The sequence below is a fragment of the Pipistrellus kuhlii genome, unplaced genomic scaffold, assembly GCF_014108245.1.
Source record: "Pipistrellus kuhlii isolate mPipKuh1 unplaced genomic scaffold, mPipKuh1.p scaffold_m20_p_10, whole genome shotgun sequence".
Classification (NCBI taxonomy): Eukaryota; Metazoa; Chordata; class Mammalia; order Chiroptera; family Vespertilionidae; genus Pipistrellus; species Pipistrellus kuhlii.
This window is the reverse complement of record NW_023425405.1, coordinates 38,383,153-38,401,925: the sequence shown is the minus strand read 5'-3', so window position 1 is coordinate 38,401,925 and position 18,773 is coordinate 38,383,153. Positions and strand designations below refer to the sequence as shown.

Below are 18,773 nucleotides of genomic sequence, written 5' to 3'. Positions count from 1 at the left end.
CAGTCTTAGCTGAGTTATGAAGGATGAAGGGACTGGCCAGTGAGCACTTTGGGGTGGGTAGCCACTTGGGAGAGCCTGCTACCAAATGGGCAGGTGGGCTGCAGAAGAGGGAAGCAGCAATTTGGAGCAGGTTCAGCAGTAGATGTGGCTTCTAACAACAGGGACCTATTCATGGAGAATCTGAGTATTCCCCAAAGATTCATAGAAACTAGTGAAAAGAACCCCGATAAGAAATAGACATCTTGATGACAAGAGGAATTGGGTCTAAAGCCTATGATTTCTAAGTTATGTTATAGGGGATATAAAGTAATGGATAAATAAATATATACAATATTTGTTAAGTATTCCGTTTCATCTACATTATCATGTGTTTCACTTCCTATGCAATAGATGTCTCCAAAATATGAGCCTCTAAGCTGTTTGTGGCTATTCTGGCTGGTGTTAAGTCTAGGAACGAGCTTCTGGAGATGGCATTCCCAGCAGGAAAGCTGAGAGCACATATTGCCACGAGGAAGTTACCTAATCAGGCAGGGATTACAGTGGTCAGGGAAGACTTCTTGGTGTTTGGTTACTTTAACTGAGTGTGATGGAGAAATTACAATAGCCACATGAAAATGTTGGGTGAAAACAAGGAATTATTTGACAGAGAAAACAGCATTCATATAGCACAGGCTGAGAAGTAAAGAGGGCGGTAAATGAAAAAAGAAGCCAGGGAGTTGGGATCTAAAGAACAGGTGGAACTAAGACTGCGTTGACAGGATGCAAGAATGAGGAAACAGTTTCATCTGTACCAAATGGAAGCAAAAAGATAGATGGAATTCAAGTTGGTGGCTACTTGATTGTCTTCTCTTATCCCCCTCCCATAGCAAGGAATTGAGAGAAGGGCAAGGAGTATAAGGAATTGTGTGTGTGTGGAGGGGGGGGTAGATGTGGGGTGGGAACAAAATGTTTACCTTCCACATACATTTTTATTGATACCAAGATGAGGAAGTGGCACTCTGGTGTGTATCTCTGTTTTTTAGTTCAATAAATTAAGAAAGGGCTTTCTCTTCCATACTCATCTATTGTAATTTAAATATCTGCTTTCACAGTGAAGGAATAATTCATAATTCAGAAAATTCATAAGCGTGATAGAATTTAAACAGATTTTATTGACATACAACCAATAATGATGTCACCAGTGGATATCAATTGAAACTTCTTAATTAAATGTTAGTCTGAAAGTGCATATTTAAATCATTGAACAATACACTCTACAGTGTGCCAAGTTCTGTGTGTAGACATGTTTAATGCCCTACAAAGACTTTTAATTTACTGGGGGAGACGAAAGCAAAATCTAGAGCTAAGCTAATAATGCCATTAGAATGCCATGGGGATAGAGGGAATAAGATCAGAGATAAATATGAATAAACATATTTGAGCTAATATATCTTCTTAAATAACTTCTATGTCATATGCTAGAGGGCCTTCAATGGAAAACCCTAGATAGAAGGACACTCTTTCTATGTTGCCACCACTTCTGAGTGGACCTGAATAAACAGACGTCATTGGTATTTTTATTTTTTTCTCTGTTCCATATTCAATAGAGATTTTCTTGCCTTCAGCCAGACCAGTGAGACGGCGCAGGAGGTTTTTGACTCCCTCTTTTTTCCACACATCTCCACTCTGCCAGAGGGAATTTATATTTTGTTCTTTACTGAAGTACTGCTCTATCTCAGCCTTGTGAACAAGACTATTGAGACCCCTCTTCTTCCCTAGGTAGAAAAGTGTGCTTGGCTGCTTGGACCTGCACATGCTCCTGTACTGTCTCCTGAAGGCTCTATATAAGGATGAAACATACTTTTCCATTAGCTTGGAATCTTCATCTAGCTCTTCATTTTCTGGCCAGAACAGGAGGCAGGCCAAGAAATAAGGGTCTGGGTATTGGTGACTTAGTTCTACGAATTGTAACACTTCTCTGAGATGTTTTTTAAGTGTGGTAAGTGGCTGAATAAACTTGGAATTGGGTTTTAGACAATTGAGAATAATGTTGGCCAAAATGAAATTTTGTTTCTCCTTTGCCAGCCGTTTGTTTGGATTTTTCTGAAAGAGGAAAGTATATGTGTTCACTATGCTTTCCATAATGATTGCAGCCTCTTTGCGATTTGGATTAAGATACTCTAGAAGTCCAGAAAAACTATCTGCTTTCAAAGCTTCTATATCTCTCCTGCAATTCTCCTCTTGGAGTAACTGACTCTCTTTGCTTTGTAATGGACCCACATCCACATGGCAGAAATGTTCCCTATATTTACTGAAACAACGACTAATTTTATTGCTTAATGAGATCTCCGCTATTTCTTTTTGGATAGTCCTTGTTTTCAAAAGACGCATATAATCAGTAAAAAAGTCAAAGCACTTTTTCATATCTGGTTGTAAATTTTTTAAGTAGGAAGTGAACTTAGATAGAGCCAAATAATATTCATTTTTTGTTTTTGTAGGAATATCCCACTTTCCTGATAAAAATTCTGCCATAATTTTTTTAGATGATGCATTTTCTTTGTGGAAACAGGGAGTGAGCTGAAGAATCTGAATAGTGTAAAGACCAACTTCTATTTCACCCAAGAAACCAGCTGTATTATACATTTCATATTTTCTTTTGGACTTCTGTGGTGACCAAGTCTCAGTTTCATGGTCTTTCCCATCAGTTTGCTCTTGGGATTTTTTGAAAGCTCTTGATGCATTTTCTGCAGCTTCTAGAAAATGTGTTAGATCATTTACAGTAATATCCCTACAGTTTTTGTTTGCATCCAACCACCATTTGATTTTACTTTTGTAGACCTGACCAAGTGTATCTGAGATATAGGAATTTTTAGGTGCTCTCTTTTTGGCCATACTTGCCCAGTCCAGAGCAGTGTCAAAGTTCTTCTCTTTAATGTAGAAATGTCTTGCTAAGGCCTGACAAATAAATGCATTTTGTGGGAATCGAACAGTTCCTTCAGTCAAGACCCTTTCAACTTCATCATTCTGTAAAGTTTCAATTAATGGAGAAAACAAAGTGTCTATTTCATCTCCATATTCTTTGCGCTGTCTTGTAAGCAGAAGAGTTTGTATGTCATGTTGAAATTTGTCTCTTCCTATTCCAGAATTATAGAATAAATTCTCTTTTAATACCTTCAAAGCAATTTGACATTTATCCAAGTGATAGCTTCTTTCCAGTTCTTTTAGACACCAACTGGCAATCAGAGGGTGAATGATGCGCACGCCTGCACATGCCCCATATTCTGCCATTTCTGTGTTTATTAGGAGTGTGGAATAGGTTCCCATCTTGTCTTCTAGGCTTTCAGGTTTCCAGGGTGTACTAGTACCTGTGATTCCCAAAAATATTTCACACTGTGACACTGAAATTGTAAAGTCTGTAACATAAGAGTTGAGTAGAGCCAGGTAAGAAATGAGTTGTGCTTCCTTACTGTCAATATTCAGTCCTTTTAGGGTATTTTTTACTACATTTTCTATATATGCTTCATCAAAATTTACTTTCATGATCATAAAGGAATAAAAATTTTCACAGTCGTTGTGTTGCTTTTCAATTTCCTCCAGTTTGGCTTCAAAAGCTCTTCGTTCCTTGTCAGAAAGTTGGTATTTTAGTGCAATACTATCTGCTAACTTTGCACTTTTATCAGGATTCTGGGATCTCATACAGTTTAAGATAATTACCAGTGTTTTTTCGTATCTCAAACCCTTATCTGCTAAAATGGAATTGATGGTATTCTGCAGAATGTAGACATTTTCCTGTTCTTCAAAATCATCTACTAGGAGAAGTACAGGAATATAATCCTGTTGGCTAGATGCTTTATAGGTAATCAACTTGATAACTTGTTCTCCAGTTTCTTTAAAGTCAGTTGCTTTGTTTTTTAACACAGCACACCTGAACTTTTTCTTTAGGTCCCACAGAACATTCATAGCCAATGTAGTGCCCCCACAGCCTGGATGATGATAAAGATTGATAATTTTTACAAATGTTGGTTTAGGAGACTTTGCACAATCCTGTATCAGATCTTTAAGCTTTTCGTAATTGTCTCTTTTGACAAAGGGTAAAGAATAGTTTTCAGAAGAAAAATAGAAGTTCCACCAGGATACTTTGCCACCTCGATAAAAGTGCTCTTCTTTTGTTTTCTGAAATTCTTGGAATTTAGATTTATTTTTTTCGATATCTGTGTCTTTGCATTCATTTTCACAGAGTATTTCCAGTGCAGTTAAGACATCCTCTTCCTTTTTCTCTAGGATAACCGAAGATGATCCAGGGGAGGGCAAAAACCTTCTTGATGAACGAGTGACTGGTTTTAGTGTAAGGATAGTACTGTTTATCAACTCTAAATTTAAAGTGGAAATACTATGGCTTGTTAATTCATCTGTTATTGTCAGTCTTGCTCGTAGCAGATCTTTCCATCGTTGATAAATCTGTGAGTCTATACAGATACATAGTATATTTTCCATTCCTTTGAGAGCTTGGTAGAAAGCACAGAAGGTTTCAATGAGTGGATCTCCTGGGTTTTCCACCAGAGAGAATAATAGAAACACTACCAAAAACTTGCCTCTTGTCATTAGATTTTCATCTGTGAGAAATAAAATCAGTTTCCTGACTTCAGAAGCTCTCTCTCTCTGCCATAAGTGTGGTTCTAAAGGCTTATACCTCTCATCTTTGAAGTCTGATCTGCCATTGCAGAAGATCCAGCTGGGCTGATCATAAAGATTCAGGCTAGAAATTGTCTCTCTTGTAGTAGTCTTTTCCTCATATTGATTTGGGAAGTGAAGGTTTGCTAACCGGCTTCTTTTGTAAGCTTTGGCCACCCCTTTGCTCTCAGATTCAGGATCAAACTCCAAAACAGCAAACAATTTAATTTCCTTTAGAAAATCTAAGTTCTTTGTTTGGTTTGGATGGCATTTATTTGTTACAAGAATGTACCAATTGTAGTATGAATCATCCAGTGACTCTCGGTTTCCTATGAGAAGTTTAACCAGCTTTTGTCCTTCACTCTCCGTCCTACTTGACATCCTTTCATATTCTTCTTCAGCCTCTTTTCTCGATACTGCTAGTGACTTTACATCATTTGTAAACGCTTTGAAAACCTTATCCCGTTGCTTGACATTGGCCAGGATATCCACAGATCTAGCTCCATCTCTCACAAACAGTGAAGCCTCTTGGTTTTGTTTCCATATTTCTTCTTTACAGTTTTGCATCGTAATGTAGAAATACTTTTCTTTACATACAGAATGTTTTGGAATAACATCTACTTCAATGACAAATCTGTCAGATGGTGTGTTGTTCTGCAGAAGGACTTCCACAAACCTTGGCTCCCGAATGCACTTCTTGGCTTCATTGATGTCACTTTCTTCAAAATAATGTTTGATCATTATATTGAAGTGGTCAATGAAGGCATCTTTACTGGTGATTTCCATACCAACAATTTCTCCATGGGCACCATGGGGTTTGTCCAAGACGCCAAAATGGATGGTGCCATTGGTGCGTGAATTCATACAAGCTGATGCAAATCGGAAAACTTCATTGCTAAATTTCATCTTAATGTCCTTTTCTGTGGCTGTTTCTGTGTTTATGAGGGATTTGAACTCATGTATTGGGTCTATGAGATTGAGTGGTCCTGTTTCAGGTTGTATAAGAATATAATGTTCTATGTAACGATGGCTGCTGTGGAACTGATCAAAAGGATATGGCATACAAGTCAACTGCTCAGCTTTTAGCTTTTTCTTTTTTTTGTCTTTAGTGGTCACTGCTTCATTTAATTCATTTTCTTTTATAAGAACAGATTCTTGTTCTTTGGTATCTTTGGTCTCTCTAAGATTATGATCAATATTGGATGGCATTGATTGTTCTTCTTTTTTTGTCTGTTGTGGCCTTTTTTGATGTTTTTTGGAGGTTTTTGTATGCTCTAATTGTCCAGAATCCTGATTGTGATTTTCAGGAAAAACATTATTCAATCTGTCATACATCCGTTTTATCAAAAGTGCTGGACCCCGCGGTAGCCCCATGTCTCTAAGGTCCTTTTCAGTTAATTCCTGCAGGACTAATCCTGTCACTTCTTCATTGAATAGAATTTGCCCGTATTTCTCATCGATCTTAAGATCTTCTGTTACCCATTGTTTCACACGCTCTTTGTTCCAGTCTTTGGTCATTTCAGGTAGATTTACTTGTTCACTCATATCACAGCTGCAACTTTCTTCCTTGGAAAAAGTAATACAAGCGTTTTAATATGATACTTTATCATCGAAGTCAGAGTCAATTACGTATATAATCTCATATAAACAACATATATAAAATACTGTTCAAGGTTGAGTCTTAAAACTGGTTGATACTTATTTTAACTGTTTTATAGTTCCATTTAGCACCCTTGTTTCCTATATAGTTACTAGAGGCCTGGTGCATGGATTTGTGCACTGGTGGAGTCCCTAGGCCTGGCCTGCATCCTCTCGCAATACAGGATCCATCAGGGAATGTCGAACTGCCAGTTTCAGCTCGATCCCCACAGACCAGGCCGAAGGACTCCACCAGTGCATGAATCCATGCACCAGGTCTCTAGTATGTATATAAGATCTTTGGCTAATATCTTCCCTTCCTCCCCCCTCCCTGCTTCCCTGTTAGATTCATCAGTTTGTTCCATCTTTCCATGCCTGTGTGTTGAGCATCTTCCCCCTGGTGGTCAGTGTGTGTCATAGCTACAAGTCGAACAGTCAAGTGGTCAAATGGTCGAATGATTGAACGGTTAATTAGACTTCTATATGTATATATATGGATGATTGTGATTATGACATGAGCAGTAGCTGCTAATTAGGGTGGCATACACCTTTATCCTTATAATAATTTTCCCTTTTAAGCTAAACTTGGTGAAAGTTGCTTTTTTTCATAAGACAAAACCAGAATCTTAAGTAATACATAAATTAGTTCACATAGTTGAATATTGCAAATAAACTTTAAAATACAACACTGGATAATTAGATGTGGGTTGGAGAATGGGAAACTACATCCACAGCTAGGAAGTTGGCCATTTTTGTTACACAGTAATAAGGCAATTGGTTAACTCATCACTTGTCTTTCAGAACTCAAACTGTTAGGCTGACAAGACTGGAGCTTTGGGCAATGTGACAGCAAAATGTTAGATAACTGATTTGGTTTGCTAAGTCTTGCAGCCCTCAGAAGGACTATAGAGTTAGTTCACACTGCACTGGCAGGCCTGCAATTAGATAAGGAATATAGTATGAGTTTTTAACTTTGATAAAACCATTTTAGCCTAAATTATTGATGTGCGAGTAATGAAGGTCCTACAGTTATGTCTCGGTTGAATTGCAAGTTTTGAATATCCTGAAACACTCGAGATTAGAGGTTTTCAACCTTGGCTCACTGGGACTCCACATTCAGAAACTGATTTAATTGGTTGAGGGAGTGGAGGTTAGGCATTAGTACTTTTTAAAAATTGTCTGGAATATCCTATTGTACAGATAAGGCTGAGAGCAATCCTCACAGTGTAATCTCTAGATCAGCAGTATCAGCATCACGTGGAAGCTTGCTAGAAATATAAATTTCCAGACCCCAACCCAGTCCTATTGACTCAGAATTAAAAAGATGAATAAATAATGTTCTTTAAATAAGGGAAATAGGAAAGTAAAGGTATTATAAAGATAAGTAAACTAAAAGCATTAAGAGTCAAACAAAACATTAGATTATAAAGAAAGAAAATACAAAGCATATACACTTTTCATATATCCACAGAAGACATATAAAACCATCATGTATATTCATAAAGACAAAAAGCTTTAACCAAAGCATAACATAGAAAGATTAGAAAGGATGTTTACCAGACAGAACTATTTTAGTCTGCCTTCCACAACAGTCCTCACTCTAACAGACTCAGATCTCAGGAGCTAGAGAGAAGGAAGAACCTTAGAGAAGAAACAGAGACTTAAATTTTTATATGCTTATTCAAACTGCCATCAGTTAAACCAGAGGTGAGACCAGGCAGGGGTGCTAATAGATGTGGTGTATTCCAGAGAGGAGCTGACCTGTGCCTTGCCCATTCATCTGGGACTATGGAATTGTCAGCCTCACCAATGTCAATAGGTTCCTGTGGCATGAAAATCAGAAACTGAGACAGACTCAAGGGTTGTCAGTAACAGAATCAATAACCCTGGAGAGTTTGCCACACCTCCCTATAATGCTAGATATTTGCAGGAGATGACTGTATAACAATGGCAGAGTTGAAAATTGGATGAGAAAAAAAAATAATATTAGGCATGTCTTCAGGGACCCCTCTGATGGGAGAAAAAGATTTACAGCCTTTTGAAACAAAGAATGAGTGGACCACCAAGGTAGGAATTATTTGAATTCATGACATGGGGGTGAACACTACTGAGGAATAGTGAAATGAGTTATTTCTCAAAGGATGTCAGCATAGAACCAAGGAAGATTGTGGCTGATAAACGGGTGTTCCCTCTTAGCTGATGTCTCACTAATTTTTGTGTAAGACTGCCTCCTAGCACTTACACTACCAAGAATGTCAAATCTAGGTGGAGAAGATTGAGAAAGGTGGAACAGTCTTAAGTTTTACTTTTTCAACATGATATAATAGAGGTCATGGAAGATTTTTGAAGTCCCTTAGATAGAAGGCAGAATAAAAAATATGACTTCTATGTTATTTTAAACTTCAGTGTTAAAATATTTCAGACTTTGAGAGTTTGCGAGTATTTGCTTTTTATACATTTTACTGTATTTTGACCTCCATTTTGTAGACAGCTGAATGGAAGAGACACTCATGCCCTTAGATACTATTCCTGTCATAAATTTTGGTGACTAAATAGATACATAGAAGATCATTTCAATACATTGGCCTTGTACCCTCTTGACTGCCTCTTGTCTAATGATCTTGACCTCCATCCACCTCCACTCTCCTGGTCACACTATTGGCCTTATCATAATTGTTATGAGTTTAATTGTGACCTTCCCCCCAAATTCATGTGTTGAATTACTAGCTTCAGTACCACAGAATGTGAGCTTGTTTGTTGGTGGGGTGATTGCAGATGTAACTAGTTAACCGGAGGTCATTAGAGTGGGCCCAATTCAACATGACTGGTATCTTTATCAGAAAGGGAAATCTCAACACAGAGGCACATGTTTAGGGACAACATCATGTGAAGATGAAGGCAGAGGTCAGGGTGATGCCTCCATAAGCCAAGGAATGCCAGAGATTGACAACAAACCATCAGAAGCTAAGGGAGACGCATGGAGCACATTCTTCCCCACATCCTTCTGAAGGAACCAACCAATTTCTTGATCTTGAAAACATTCAGCCTCCAAAACAATGAGACAATATACTGTATTTTTGTTGTATAAGCTACTCAGTTTGTGGTACTTGATTATAGCGGCCCTAGGAAACTAATAGAATCATGTTTAGTGCTCAAATTCTATATTTCTTTAACACGAAGACCTTTAATCCTTTGATACTATTACTTTCTCATTTTCCTCACCCCTTATCATGCCCTCACCGCCTCTCATTCACTCTGTTATCAACACAGCAGCCAACATGATCCTGTTTAAATTTAAGTATAATTACATCACTCTGCTCAAGACCTTCCAATGATTTCTCATCTCACTCAGAGTCAAAGCCAACGTTCTTAGGTAAATTCCTACCTGTCATGCTCATTCTGCTTTTATTAAACCTCATCACTTCCACCCACTCTGCTCACTCCACTCCAGCCAACCAGGTTGTCTTGCTGCTCCCCAAACATGCCAGGCATGCTGCTGCATCAGGTCTTTGTAGTAGCTATTCCTTCTGCTAGGGATGCTCTTTCTCAGGACACATAGCTCACACTCTCACTTGAGCCTTTTATTCAAATTCAGTGAGGCCTTTCTTGGCTAGCCTTTTGAAATTTCAGTACTTCCTCTAGTGCTGTGGTTCTCAACCTTTCTAATGCTGTGACCCTTTAATACAGTTCCTCATGTTGTGGTGACCTCCGACCATAAAATTATTTTCATTGCTACTTCATAACTGTAATTTTGCTACTGTTAATGAATGATAATATAAATATCTGTGTTTTCTGATGGTCTTAGATGACCCAGGTAGTGGTTCTCAACCTGTGGGTTGCCATGAGGAATTGCATTAAAGGATTGCGGCATTAGAAAGGTTGAGAACCACTGAAAAGTGCTTTCCATCACTCTTCCTTGCTTTATTTTTAAAAAAGAATTTACATACTATATTTTACTTATCTTCTCATTTTCTGAATATAACTCCCAGGAGAGAAGACATTTTGCCTTTTGTTCAGTGGTGAACCCCCTAATGCCTGACATAAAGGAAGTATTCAGTAAATATGTATTGAATGAAGAAATTAATATTTTAGAGTAGTGGAATGCTTGAACTGTATTTTTGGAAACTCATGAGTTAGCATTGTCTATGGAACAAAGGACTTTGGAAATTTCTTTTTTCTTACCTTTACTCATTTTACCCATCTGCATCCCCTGCCTTTGCAATCAACAATCTATTCTCTGTATCTATGAATTTTTTTTTTCAATTCAATATATAAATGAGATCACATAGTATTTGTCCTCCTGTATCTTACTTATTTCACTTAGAAGGTTTTTTAGGTCTATCCATATTATCACCAATGGCAGGATTTCTTTCTTTCTCATGGTTTAATTGCATGTATTAATTAAATTTTTTAAATCCATTCATTCCTCAGTGGACACTTAAGTTGTTTCCATAAATAATGCTGCAGTGACCATAGGAGTGCAGATATCTTTTTGAGACATAGTTTTTATTTTATTTGGATAAATACCCAAAAGTAGAATCACTGGGTCATATGGTAGTTCTTTCTATTTTTGAGAAACCTCCTTAATGTTTTTTATTGGTGGCTGTACCAATTTACATTCCCACCAACAGTGCCTATCGGCTCCCTTTTCTCTATATTTTCACCGACTCTTGTTATTTCTTGTCCTTTTTATAAAAGCCAATTTAACAGATGATATCTCATTATGGTTTTTTAATTTCTCCATTTTATCATTAGATCAGAACCAAATTCAGCTTCCAAATCAGATGGTCATAATGAATGAGAAAGGGGTTTTATTTTGTAAAAAGAGAAGTTGGTAGACATATGTTCTTCATCCACAGGCTAATTACAGCAACCTGAGCCCCACCTCTTAATAGTTTTTGCTGTCTTATTTACAGTCCCTGAAGGGGCATGTTTCTCATACAGGTTTCTATCCTTGGTCCTCATGAGCCAGGCTTCTAGGGGCCTTGCAGAGTTAACTGTTCTTGTTACTCTGGGCAAATGGACTCTCCTCTGGAAATGGTCTTATCACTCTCCACAGACTTACTGTGTTCACATCTGAGGCAGTCTCTTATCCAGAGTACTCCAGCATTCTATATGAAGCAGCACATGAAGGATTTCCTGCTTATCAGCCACTACACGCCCAGAGGTACTGTGTGTGTGTGTGTGTGTGTGTGTGTGTGTGTGTGTGTGTGTGTGTCTGTGAGAGAGAGAGACGGTAGGGAGATGGAAGCACCTGTCATAAATAGAGTTAATGATATCTGTCCTACCAAACTTGTCTTTTTATCTTATCTTACAGATTCCTCCATTGTTCAAAGATGAAGATCCTTTATAATATAAACAAATTTCTCAGCTGCCCACCCCTTGACAGGAGCTGAGAAGATACATAATGGTTTGAAGCTATTATGTATTTGGTAATGCTTTCACATGAATTTGTCACTCTGTCAATTTTGAGCATTTTATATGATCTAACATCTATATTTGGCTGGAGCCATGTATTTAATTCAAGGTGACAATGATTTGGTCAATAAGGTTTTAATAATGCTTTGACATAATTCCTTGGCATAATCAGTGTCTTCAACCTAGTTTAGGGTGATGACTTGTTTATATATATAAAAGGCTAAGTGCCTGACCATCTATCCATCCAACTAACTTACTGACCAGCCATATATATGACACCCACTGGCAATTTAAAATAAATATTGACTCGCACATGAAAAATACATATAAATATCTTGCTGGCACCAACTGCACATGTGTTTTAATTTTTAATACTATATTATATATACTATTTTGATAGGTAATTTTTTGCAGTAACGTAATTACCGCACAAATCTTTCTTCTAATTAATTTCCTTTCAATGTGCACCAATCTGTGCACCAGACCACTAATATTTATATAAAATTCTAGTATACTTCACTGAATTGAGGCTTACAAATAATGTTCAGTAAAGCTCTGGTATGGGCTTTAAAGATATATTTCATCAACTTTCTTTAAAGGTTATATTTTAAACTAATTCTAAAAACTAATTAGAACTATGAAAATGAATATACTTTCAAGTGTACATGAGCTATTTCTAACAAAGCAATTCTGAAAGGATGAGAAATCTCACTGCTTTCATATACATGTTGCTAGGTGTAACTTACACTGACTGCGGAATTCTTTTAAAAAGAAACCTTCCCACAAAGAGAGTGCAGAATATTTCTGGAGGTGGAAGGCTCTGGTGATGAGGCTGGAAGAGCTAAGTAAAATATAGATCAGAAGATCAGGAATTGAAACATACCAAACTGTGTAGAAAATTTGTGAACATTATTTGATTTGATTGATATCTTAAAGTGTTGGCATGCTTTTTAAACACGAAGGGCCTTTATATTTGTCAAGAACCTACCTAGTGTAAATAAACAGCCTGACCAGCATGGCTCAGTGATTGAGCATTGACCTATGAACCAGGAAGTCATGGTTTCATTCCCAGACAGGGCACATGCCTGGGTTGCAGGCTTGATCCCCAGTGTGAGGCCTGCAGGAGGCAGCCGATTGATGATTCTTTCTCATCATTGATGTTTCTATTTCTCTATTCCTCTTCCTTTCTCTCCTTTCCTCTCTGAAATCAATAAAAAATAAAAAAATAAAGTAAATGGGGATGGGGGATGGGCAGTTGTGATCAGGAAAATAAATTCATGATTGAATTGTGTCTCCTTTCAGCCAACCTATTTTCCCGTTCATGGTGCAGGGGAATTGGCCCAGAACCAGAAAGCTGTCTTGGTTATAGTTTTTGTTCTGCTTTTTCAAATGGGTGAAGGTGTTGTTCTGGTTGTAGCTGGGGAGAAGACCTCCACCTTATCTCCTTTATTTTGTTTTGGGAATATTTTGAACCCCAGAGTTCTCCTTATGCGTACCTAATTTCAGGATCTATTTCCATTGGACTTTGATATTTTCTCCTGGGCGAGGAGTGGGACAGGGCAGGTGATCAGGAAGGATCAAACCTGCAGGGCAAGCACTAGTGCCCAGCCCTAGTTCTAAGAGGCTGGGCCCATGCATGTACTTACCTTCAGGAAGGAATTCTTGCAGTCTTGGTTGGTCTCCAGCAGGTCCACACCCTGCTCTGATGTTCAGAAATGAAACTGCAAAGCAAGTTAGTTTCATTTTACAAAGTGCACTCTAAAATTCTGTATTTCTTTGCAAAGCCTCTGTACAAGCTAGTAATGAAGGAAATCCTTAAAATAATTAAACTTTGGAGTGTTTAATCTTTAACTAGATGTAAACTTTCTGATATCATCTTGAGTTATATAGGACAGAGTTTGGCTACAATTTTCTACACAGTTTGGTATGTTTCAATTCCTGATCTTCTGATCTATATTTTACTTAGCTCTTCCAGCCTCATCACCAGAGCCTTCCACCTCCAGAAATATTCTGCACTCTCTTTGTGGGAAGGTTTCTTTTTAAAAGAATTCCGCAGTCAGTGTAAGTTACACCTAGCAACATGTATATGAAAGCAGTGAGATTTCTCATCCTTTCAGAATTGCTTTGTTAGAAATAGCTCATGTACACTTGAAAGTATATTCGTTTTCATAGTTCTAATTAGTTTTTAGAATTAGTTTAAAATATAACCTTTAAAGAAAGTTGATGAAATATATCTTTAAAGCCCATACCAGAGCTTTACTGAAAACTTCCACTTTTTCTATCGGCTTATTGAAATAAGTCTTCATGAGGTTCTTTGGTTTGTTAGATTAGTCACCTTTTCTTGAGTTTGCAAGAGTCATGTTCCGGAAAGCACCTACAAGGAAGTAGAGATGTAGGCAGAACAGACCTAGTCCTGAGATATATTTGTTGAGAATCTGTTACATCAAAAAAAAGTATGACCCAGCAAATTAAAATGCAAATGATTGGACTGTTGTTTAGGAATTGTTTATGGGACACCTTTTCCTTTAAACTTTCTACTTTAAAATTTTTAAACATACAGAAGATTGAAAAGAATAAAGAAACATTCTTCACCTAGCACATCTCTTCTATATTTAAATATTTTTAATAAAATCAATAAGCAATCAGAAAAGTGTTGCAGGCATTCTTTCTTTCTCTTCTACATTCCACGTTCAATGTGGAGCAAATCCTATAGGCTTTATCTTCAAAACATGCCCAGCACCTGACTGCCGACCACTACCTCACTGCTGCCACCCAGTCCAAGCCACATCTTCTCTTCCTGCATTATAGGAGTTGCACCCTCACTAGTTTTCCTCTTGCTGTTACTGATCCCTTTGGGGACAGCTCAAAATAGCAGCCTGAGTGAGTCTGTTCAAATGTAAATAACAGACCAACATTCTGTTCAATCCCTTCCAGAGGCTTTGCATTTGACTCAGAGTGGAGGCAAGCTCATTATGAACTAATAGGTGCCTTACTTATCCTGGCAGCCTGTTACCCCTTCTTTTATTTCTCTCTATGTATTTGGCCCAGCCCTCTGATTTCATTGTTCCTTAACACAGGCAGTACCTGCTCCTGCTTGGGGCACCTCACTTGTTTCCTCTCCCTAGGAGGTCCTTAGACACCTGCACAGCTCACGGCCACCACATATCCCTCATGTCTTTCCTCAAATGGCATCTTCTCACTGAGGCAATGCTTGGCCTGTCTACAGAAAACTGTAAATCATCTCCCAACATTTCCTCTTCCTCTTGCGGCTTAAAAAAAATCTACTCAGGACTAATCACAAGCAAATATTTCACATATTTTTACCTGTTTGTTTTCTGTCTCTCCCGTTACTCTGTGAGCTTAATAAGAACAAGAGCTTTTGTGCATTTTGTTCACTATTTTCCAGTGCCTAGCACATAGTAAGCTTCTTAACAAAAATTTGTTGAGTGAATAGCATAGTTTCCTAGAGTAGTTAAAAATAATAAATATTTGGAAACCTTTGAGTTTGCCATGTTTTTAAGTCAAAGGACGAGGGCACTTATTTAATTTGGCTTAAATTCCAGACAGAAATCTGAAGAAACCTCTTTTGTGCTACCCTGTAGGCCAGAACTAATTCTAACTTCAGTCATCTGGTAACAAAGAATGAAAAGGAAGTTTTCTCAAAAGGAAAGGAAAATGAATTAATAAACATTTTCTCCTGCAGTCCTTCGTGGTGTCCCGTATCAGCTTTCTGCTATGTCCCTACATGAGGCCGTAACTCCCACCTGTTTTCCCCGGAGGAGGCCACTTCCTACTATCTTAGTAGTAGTAGTAACATTAATTACAGGCAAAGCAGCAGGTGTCACAGCCTCAGCACCTCCGCTGTTTTCATCTGCTGCCCCTGCTCCAGGAACTGATCCTAGGGAGGGCTTTCCCCTTTCCGCAGGCTCACTCCTCAAGTCTGATGATGCTCTACCTTCCCTTAGAGTCCTCTTTCAGCGATTTCACCATCCTCCCTCTCAGAATAATGTAAAGACTGAGAGGGTAGAGTCCAGATTTTCTCTGTGAATTAGCCAGTGATTATTACAATATTCAAATGGGGCTCCACATTATAGAAACGAAGCAGCACATCAGGAAATTCCCAGTGTAGTCCGTCCCTTTTTCTTATAGCTCTTTGGCCTGTACATAGCTAGTGGCTCATTTTGTGCTACATCTAGTGTAGGGGATGCCACAAGGGGAACTTGGTGCCATCTAATAGGTGACAGTGTCATTTCACTTCTTGTTAATCAGATTCTGCTAATAGATACAAGGGAGACAGAAATCTTCTTCTCTAATAAGGTCACTGACATTTATTCCTCCAAATCTGGAGCTTGCTTTCTGTTACAAGAAAAAAAATCTCAATATAATATATTCAACTCTTTAATTACGGCCTTGGACTGAAGATAATAATGTCAAAAGTTTCTCAACTTCCTTCACTCCACATGATAACAGTTGTGAACATATAATAATTTGAAGCTATTATATTTAATAATGCTTTTCCAATAACTTGTCAACTTGAAGAGAATCTGCATATATAATGTAGGGCCTAAGTAAAGATAAAAATCACTATGACTGGTGTGGAAAAATATTGAGAATGACTTGACATAACTCTTGGTTTTCCAGGAGCCCTTAGCCTCCTGTTTTGAAATAATCATGAACATAAATCTTAGTAGTAGTAGTAACATTAATTACAGGCAAAGCAGCAGGAAGCCATTCTTGAGTGATCAGTTGCCTGTTTAGTATTGCAGGAGAAGTACCAAGTTAGCAGAGCTTTTAGGGACGAGTGCTGGCCACCACCCACCCTCACCTCAGGGGGGTCCTCAGTGGCCCCCAGATAGCTATGCGCTGAGGAATTCTGCTCTGCAGGACTTTGAGCTGGTACAGGAAGGACACTTAGGAGGCCTGGCTCTCTCCCAGGACTGCAGAGAAACGGCCACAAACAAGTTAAGTTTCATTTCCTGAAGTTGTTTTCACTTCAGTTTTTAACCAGATTCCTGCATGAGATGGATTTGGAGGAAACACTTCCACAGAAACATTTAAGTTACTGAGGACAGAATTTTGCATAATTTCACATGACCCCCGGTTCCTTTACATTCTTTTATGCTCTAATTCCTGAACTTCTTTACATTGTTTCTCCAGTTCTTTCCCACTCCCTACACAACCAGGAACACACTCAACACCTGAAGTACACTTAAAAAGTTAGCCTCAGCGCTCGCTGGTGTGACTAGGACCTACTAGGTGATTAGAACATCAGCCCGAACACAGAAGAGTCATGGGTTCAATTCTGGATCAAGGACACATACCTGGGTTGCAGGTTCAATCCCCATCCCTGCCTGGGCTTATTCAGGAGGAAACCAATCCACGTCTGTCTGTTGGTCTCTCTTTCTCCCTCCCTCTCTATTTCTTTTTTCCCCTCTTTTTCCCTTCCTCCCACTTTTCCTCCCTTCCTCACACTTTCTCTAAAAGTCATGTGTATTTTGTCCATTCATATTTACAACCAATTTCAGTATTTTTACAAGTATAAAAACATGTGCTTATATAAAAGGTAGAGCTGGAGTTTTTTTTGTTTTTTGTTTTTTTTTAAATAGCTGTACCTTTAAAAGTATAAAATAAAGTTTGAATCAATAACTTACCAGGATTTTCTTGAAAACTTCCACTTTTATATGAGAAGCAGTTGCTTTTAACCTTTGTTTTCTTATTCCTCTTCTGATGGCTAGGATACATATAATTGTGAGGATCTTTTTTGTTTTTAAAAGAAATTCAGCCCAGGAGTTAAGTTGTGTTCTGGTTTCCCAGTGGTATGCCTCTTCCTGAGGGCGTGACAGGGGGCCGGGCAGAATGGGGAAGGGAGCAAAGGAGGAAGCACAACTGCAGGCAGTTTCAGTTTTGCTTGAGAACGCATTTGAGTTTTGAAGAATATTAAATATTTTTAAATGACATGGCAAAAATTCTCAATAAATTAGAACAATTGCTTAGAAACTATTCACCAGTCAGAATTTTAAGTTATAAGAATAAGAAACCGGCTCTGTGGGGGTCGGGGATGGAGGAAGCTGCAGAAAAAGGAAAACAGAAACACCAAGAGGAAATTCAGGTCTCAGTATAATCTGAGTATCTGTTATGGGCTGAATTGTGTTCCTCCAAACCCAGTCCTAATCGTTTGTACCTCGGCATATGACTGTATTTGGAGACAGGGTCTTTAATTTAAAGTAAAGGAGCTCATTAGGATGGACCTTAATCCAATATGATTGGTGTCCTTATAAGAGATTAGGATACACTTTCAGACCAGGTGAGGACACGGGGGTGATACCTCATCATAAGCCAAAGAGAGAGGCTTCCAATGAAATAACCCTGTCGAAACCGGTTTGGCTCAGTGGATAGAGCGTCGGCCTGCGGACTGACAGGTCCCAGGTTCGATTCAGGTAAAGGGCATGTACATTGGTTGCGGGCACATCTCCAGTGGGGGTGTGTGCAAGAGGCAGCTGGTCGATGTCTTTCTCTCATCGATGTTTCTAACTATCCCTCTCAGTTCCTCTCTGTGTAAAATCAATAAAATATATTATTAAAAAAAAAAAAAAAAAAAGAAAGAAAGGAAGAAAGAAAGAAAGAAACAACCCTGCCACACCTTCATCTCAGACTTCTGGCCTCTAGAATTGTGAGGAAATATATTTCTGATTTTTAAGCTGCCCAGTCTGTGCCTTGTAAGCCCTAGCAAACTAACATAGTGTCCCTAAAGTCTTCTGTGTGTGCTGAATCACCATTTATTTCATTATCTTTTGAAAAGTAAAATATTTTTTTCCATTATGAATATAAGAATTCATTCAAACTTAAGATATACAGAATATATAAAGAATGAGAAAGAAAACCAGAGTATCCAAACCCAGTCTCCATTTTCCATTGTTTAGTTTCTTTTACATTTTTTCTATACATGTCTTTAAAAATATAATAATTTAATATTTAGAAACTTAACCAGATCCTGAAGCTTAAAACTTCAAAGAAGCAATGTACACTGCTGAGTAATCTACAGTTCTTTATTAAGTTTTGTCTCCCTC

The 18,773-nt window shown here is 38.2% G+C and overlaps 1 protein-coding gene across 7 annotated transcripts; it reads right to left on the bottom strand.

The window, feature by feature from the left end:
* Window positions 1-1,131: 1,131 nt before the first annotated feature.
* SAMD9L (sterile alpha motif domain containing 9 like) lies at window positions 1,132-17,485 on the bottom strand. Of its 7 annotated transcripts, none has more exons than XM_045578435.1 (4): window positions 16,532-16,701; window positions 13,915-14,080; window positions 13,353-13,427; window positions 1,132-6,216 (listed from the first exon to the last, which is right to left on the bottom strand). In XM_045578435.1, exon 4 carries the CDS (start codon window positions 6,193-6,195, stop codon window positions 1,435-1,437), a length of 4,761 nt encoding a protein of 1,586 aa, XP_045434391.1. In that variant the 5' UTR covers window positions 6,196-6,216; window positions 13,353-13,427; window positions 13,915-14,080; window positions 16,532-16,701; the 3' UTR covers window positions 1,132-1,434. The 7 variants fall into 7 exon arrangements, with proteins under 7 accessions (XP_045434391.1, XP_036285317.1, XP_036285318.1 ...); XM_036429424.2 differs by having other exon boundaries at window positions 13,956-14,080; XM_036429425.2 differs by having other exon boundaries at window positions 1,132-6,212; window positions 13,956-14,080.
* Between the last annotated feature and the right edge of the window lie 1,288 nt (window positions 17,486-18,773).

What these genes read in the sequence shown, in the direction of transcription:
- SAMD9L (XM_045578433.1), bottom strand. Translation starts at nt 17,448, where the DNA reads ATGTATCCTAGCCATCAGAAGAGGAATAAGAAAACAAAGGTTAAAAGC. An exon ending in AAGTTTTCAAGAAAATCCTG is followed by an intron (nt 13,428 to 17,357) that starts GTAAGTTATTGA and finishes CTTGCTTTGCAG; the next exon opens with TTTCATTTCTGAACATCAGA. An exon ending in GCAAGAATTCCTTCCTGAAG is followed by an intron (nt 6,213 to 13,352) that starts GTAAGTACATGC and finishes TTTCCAAGGAAG; the next exon opens with AAAGTTGCAGCTGTGATATG.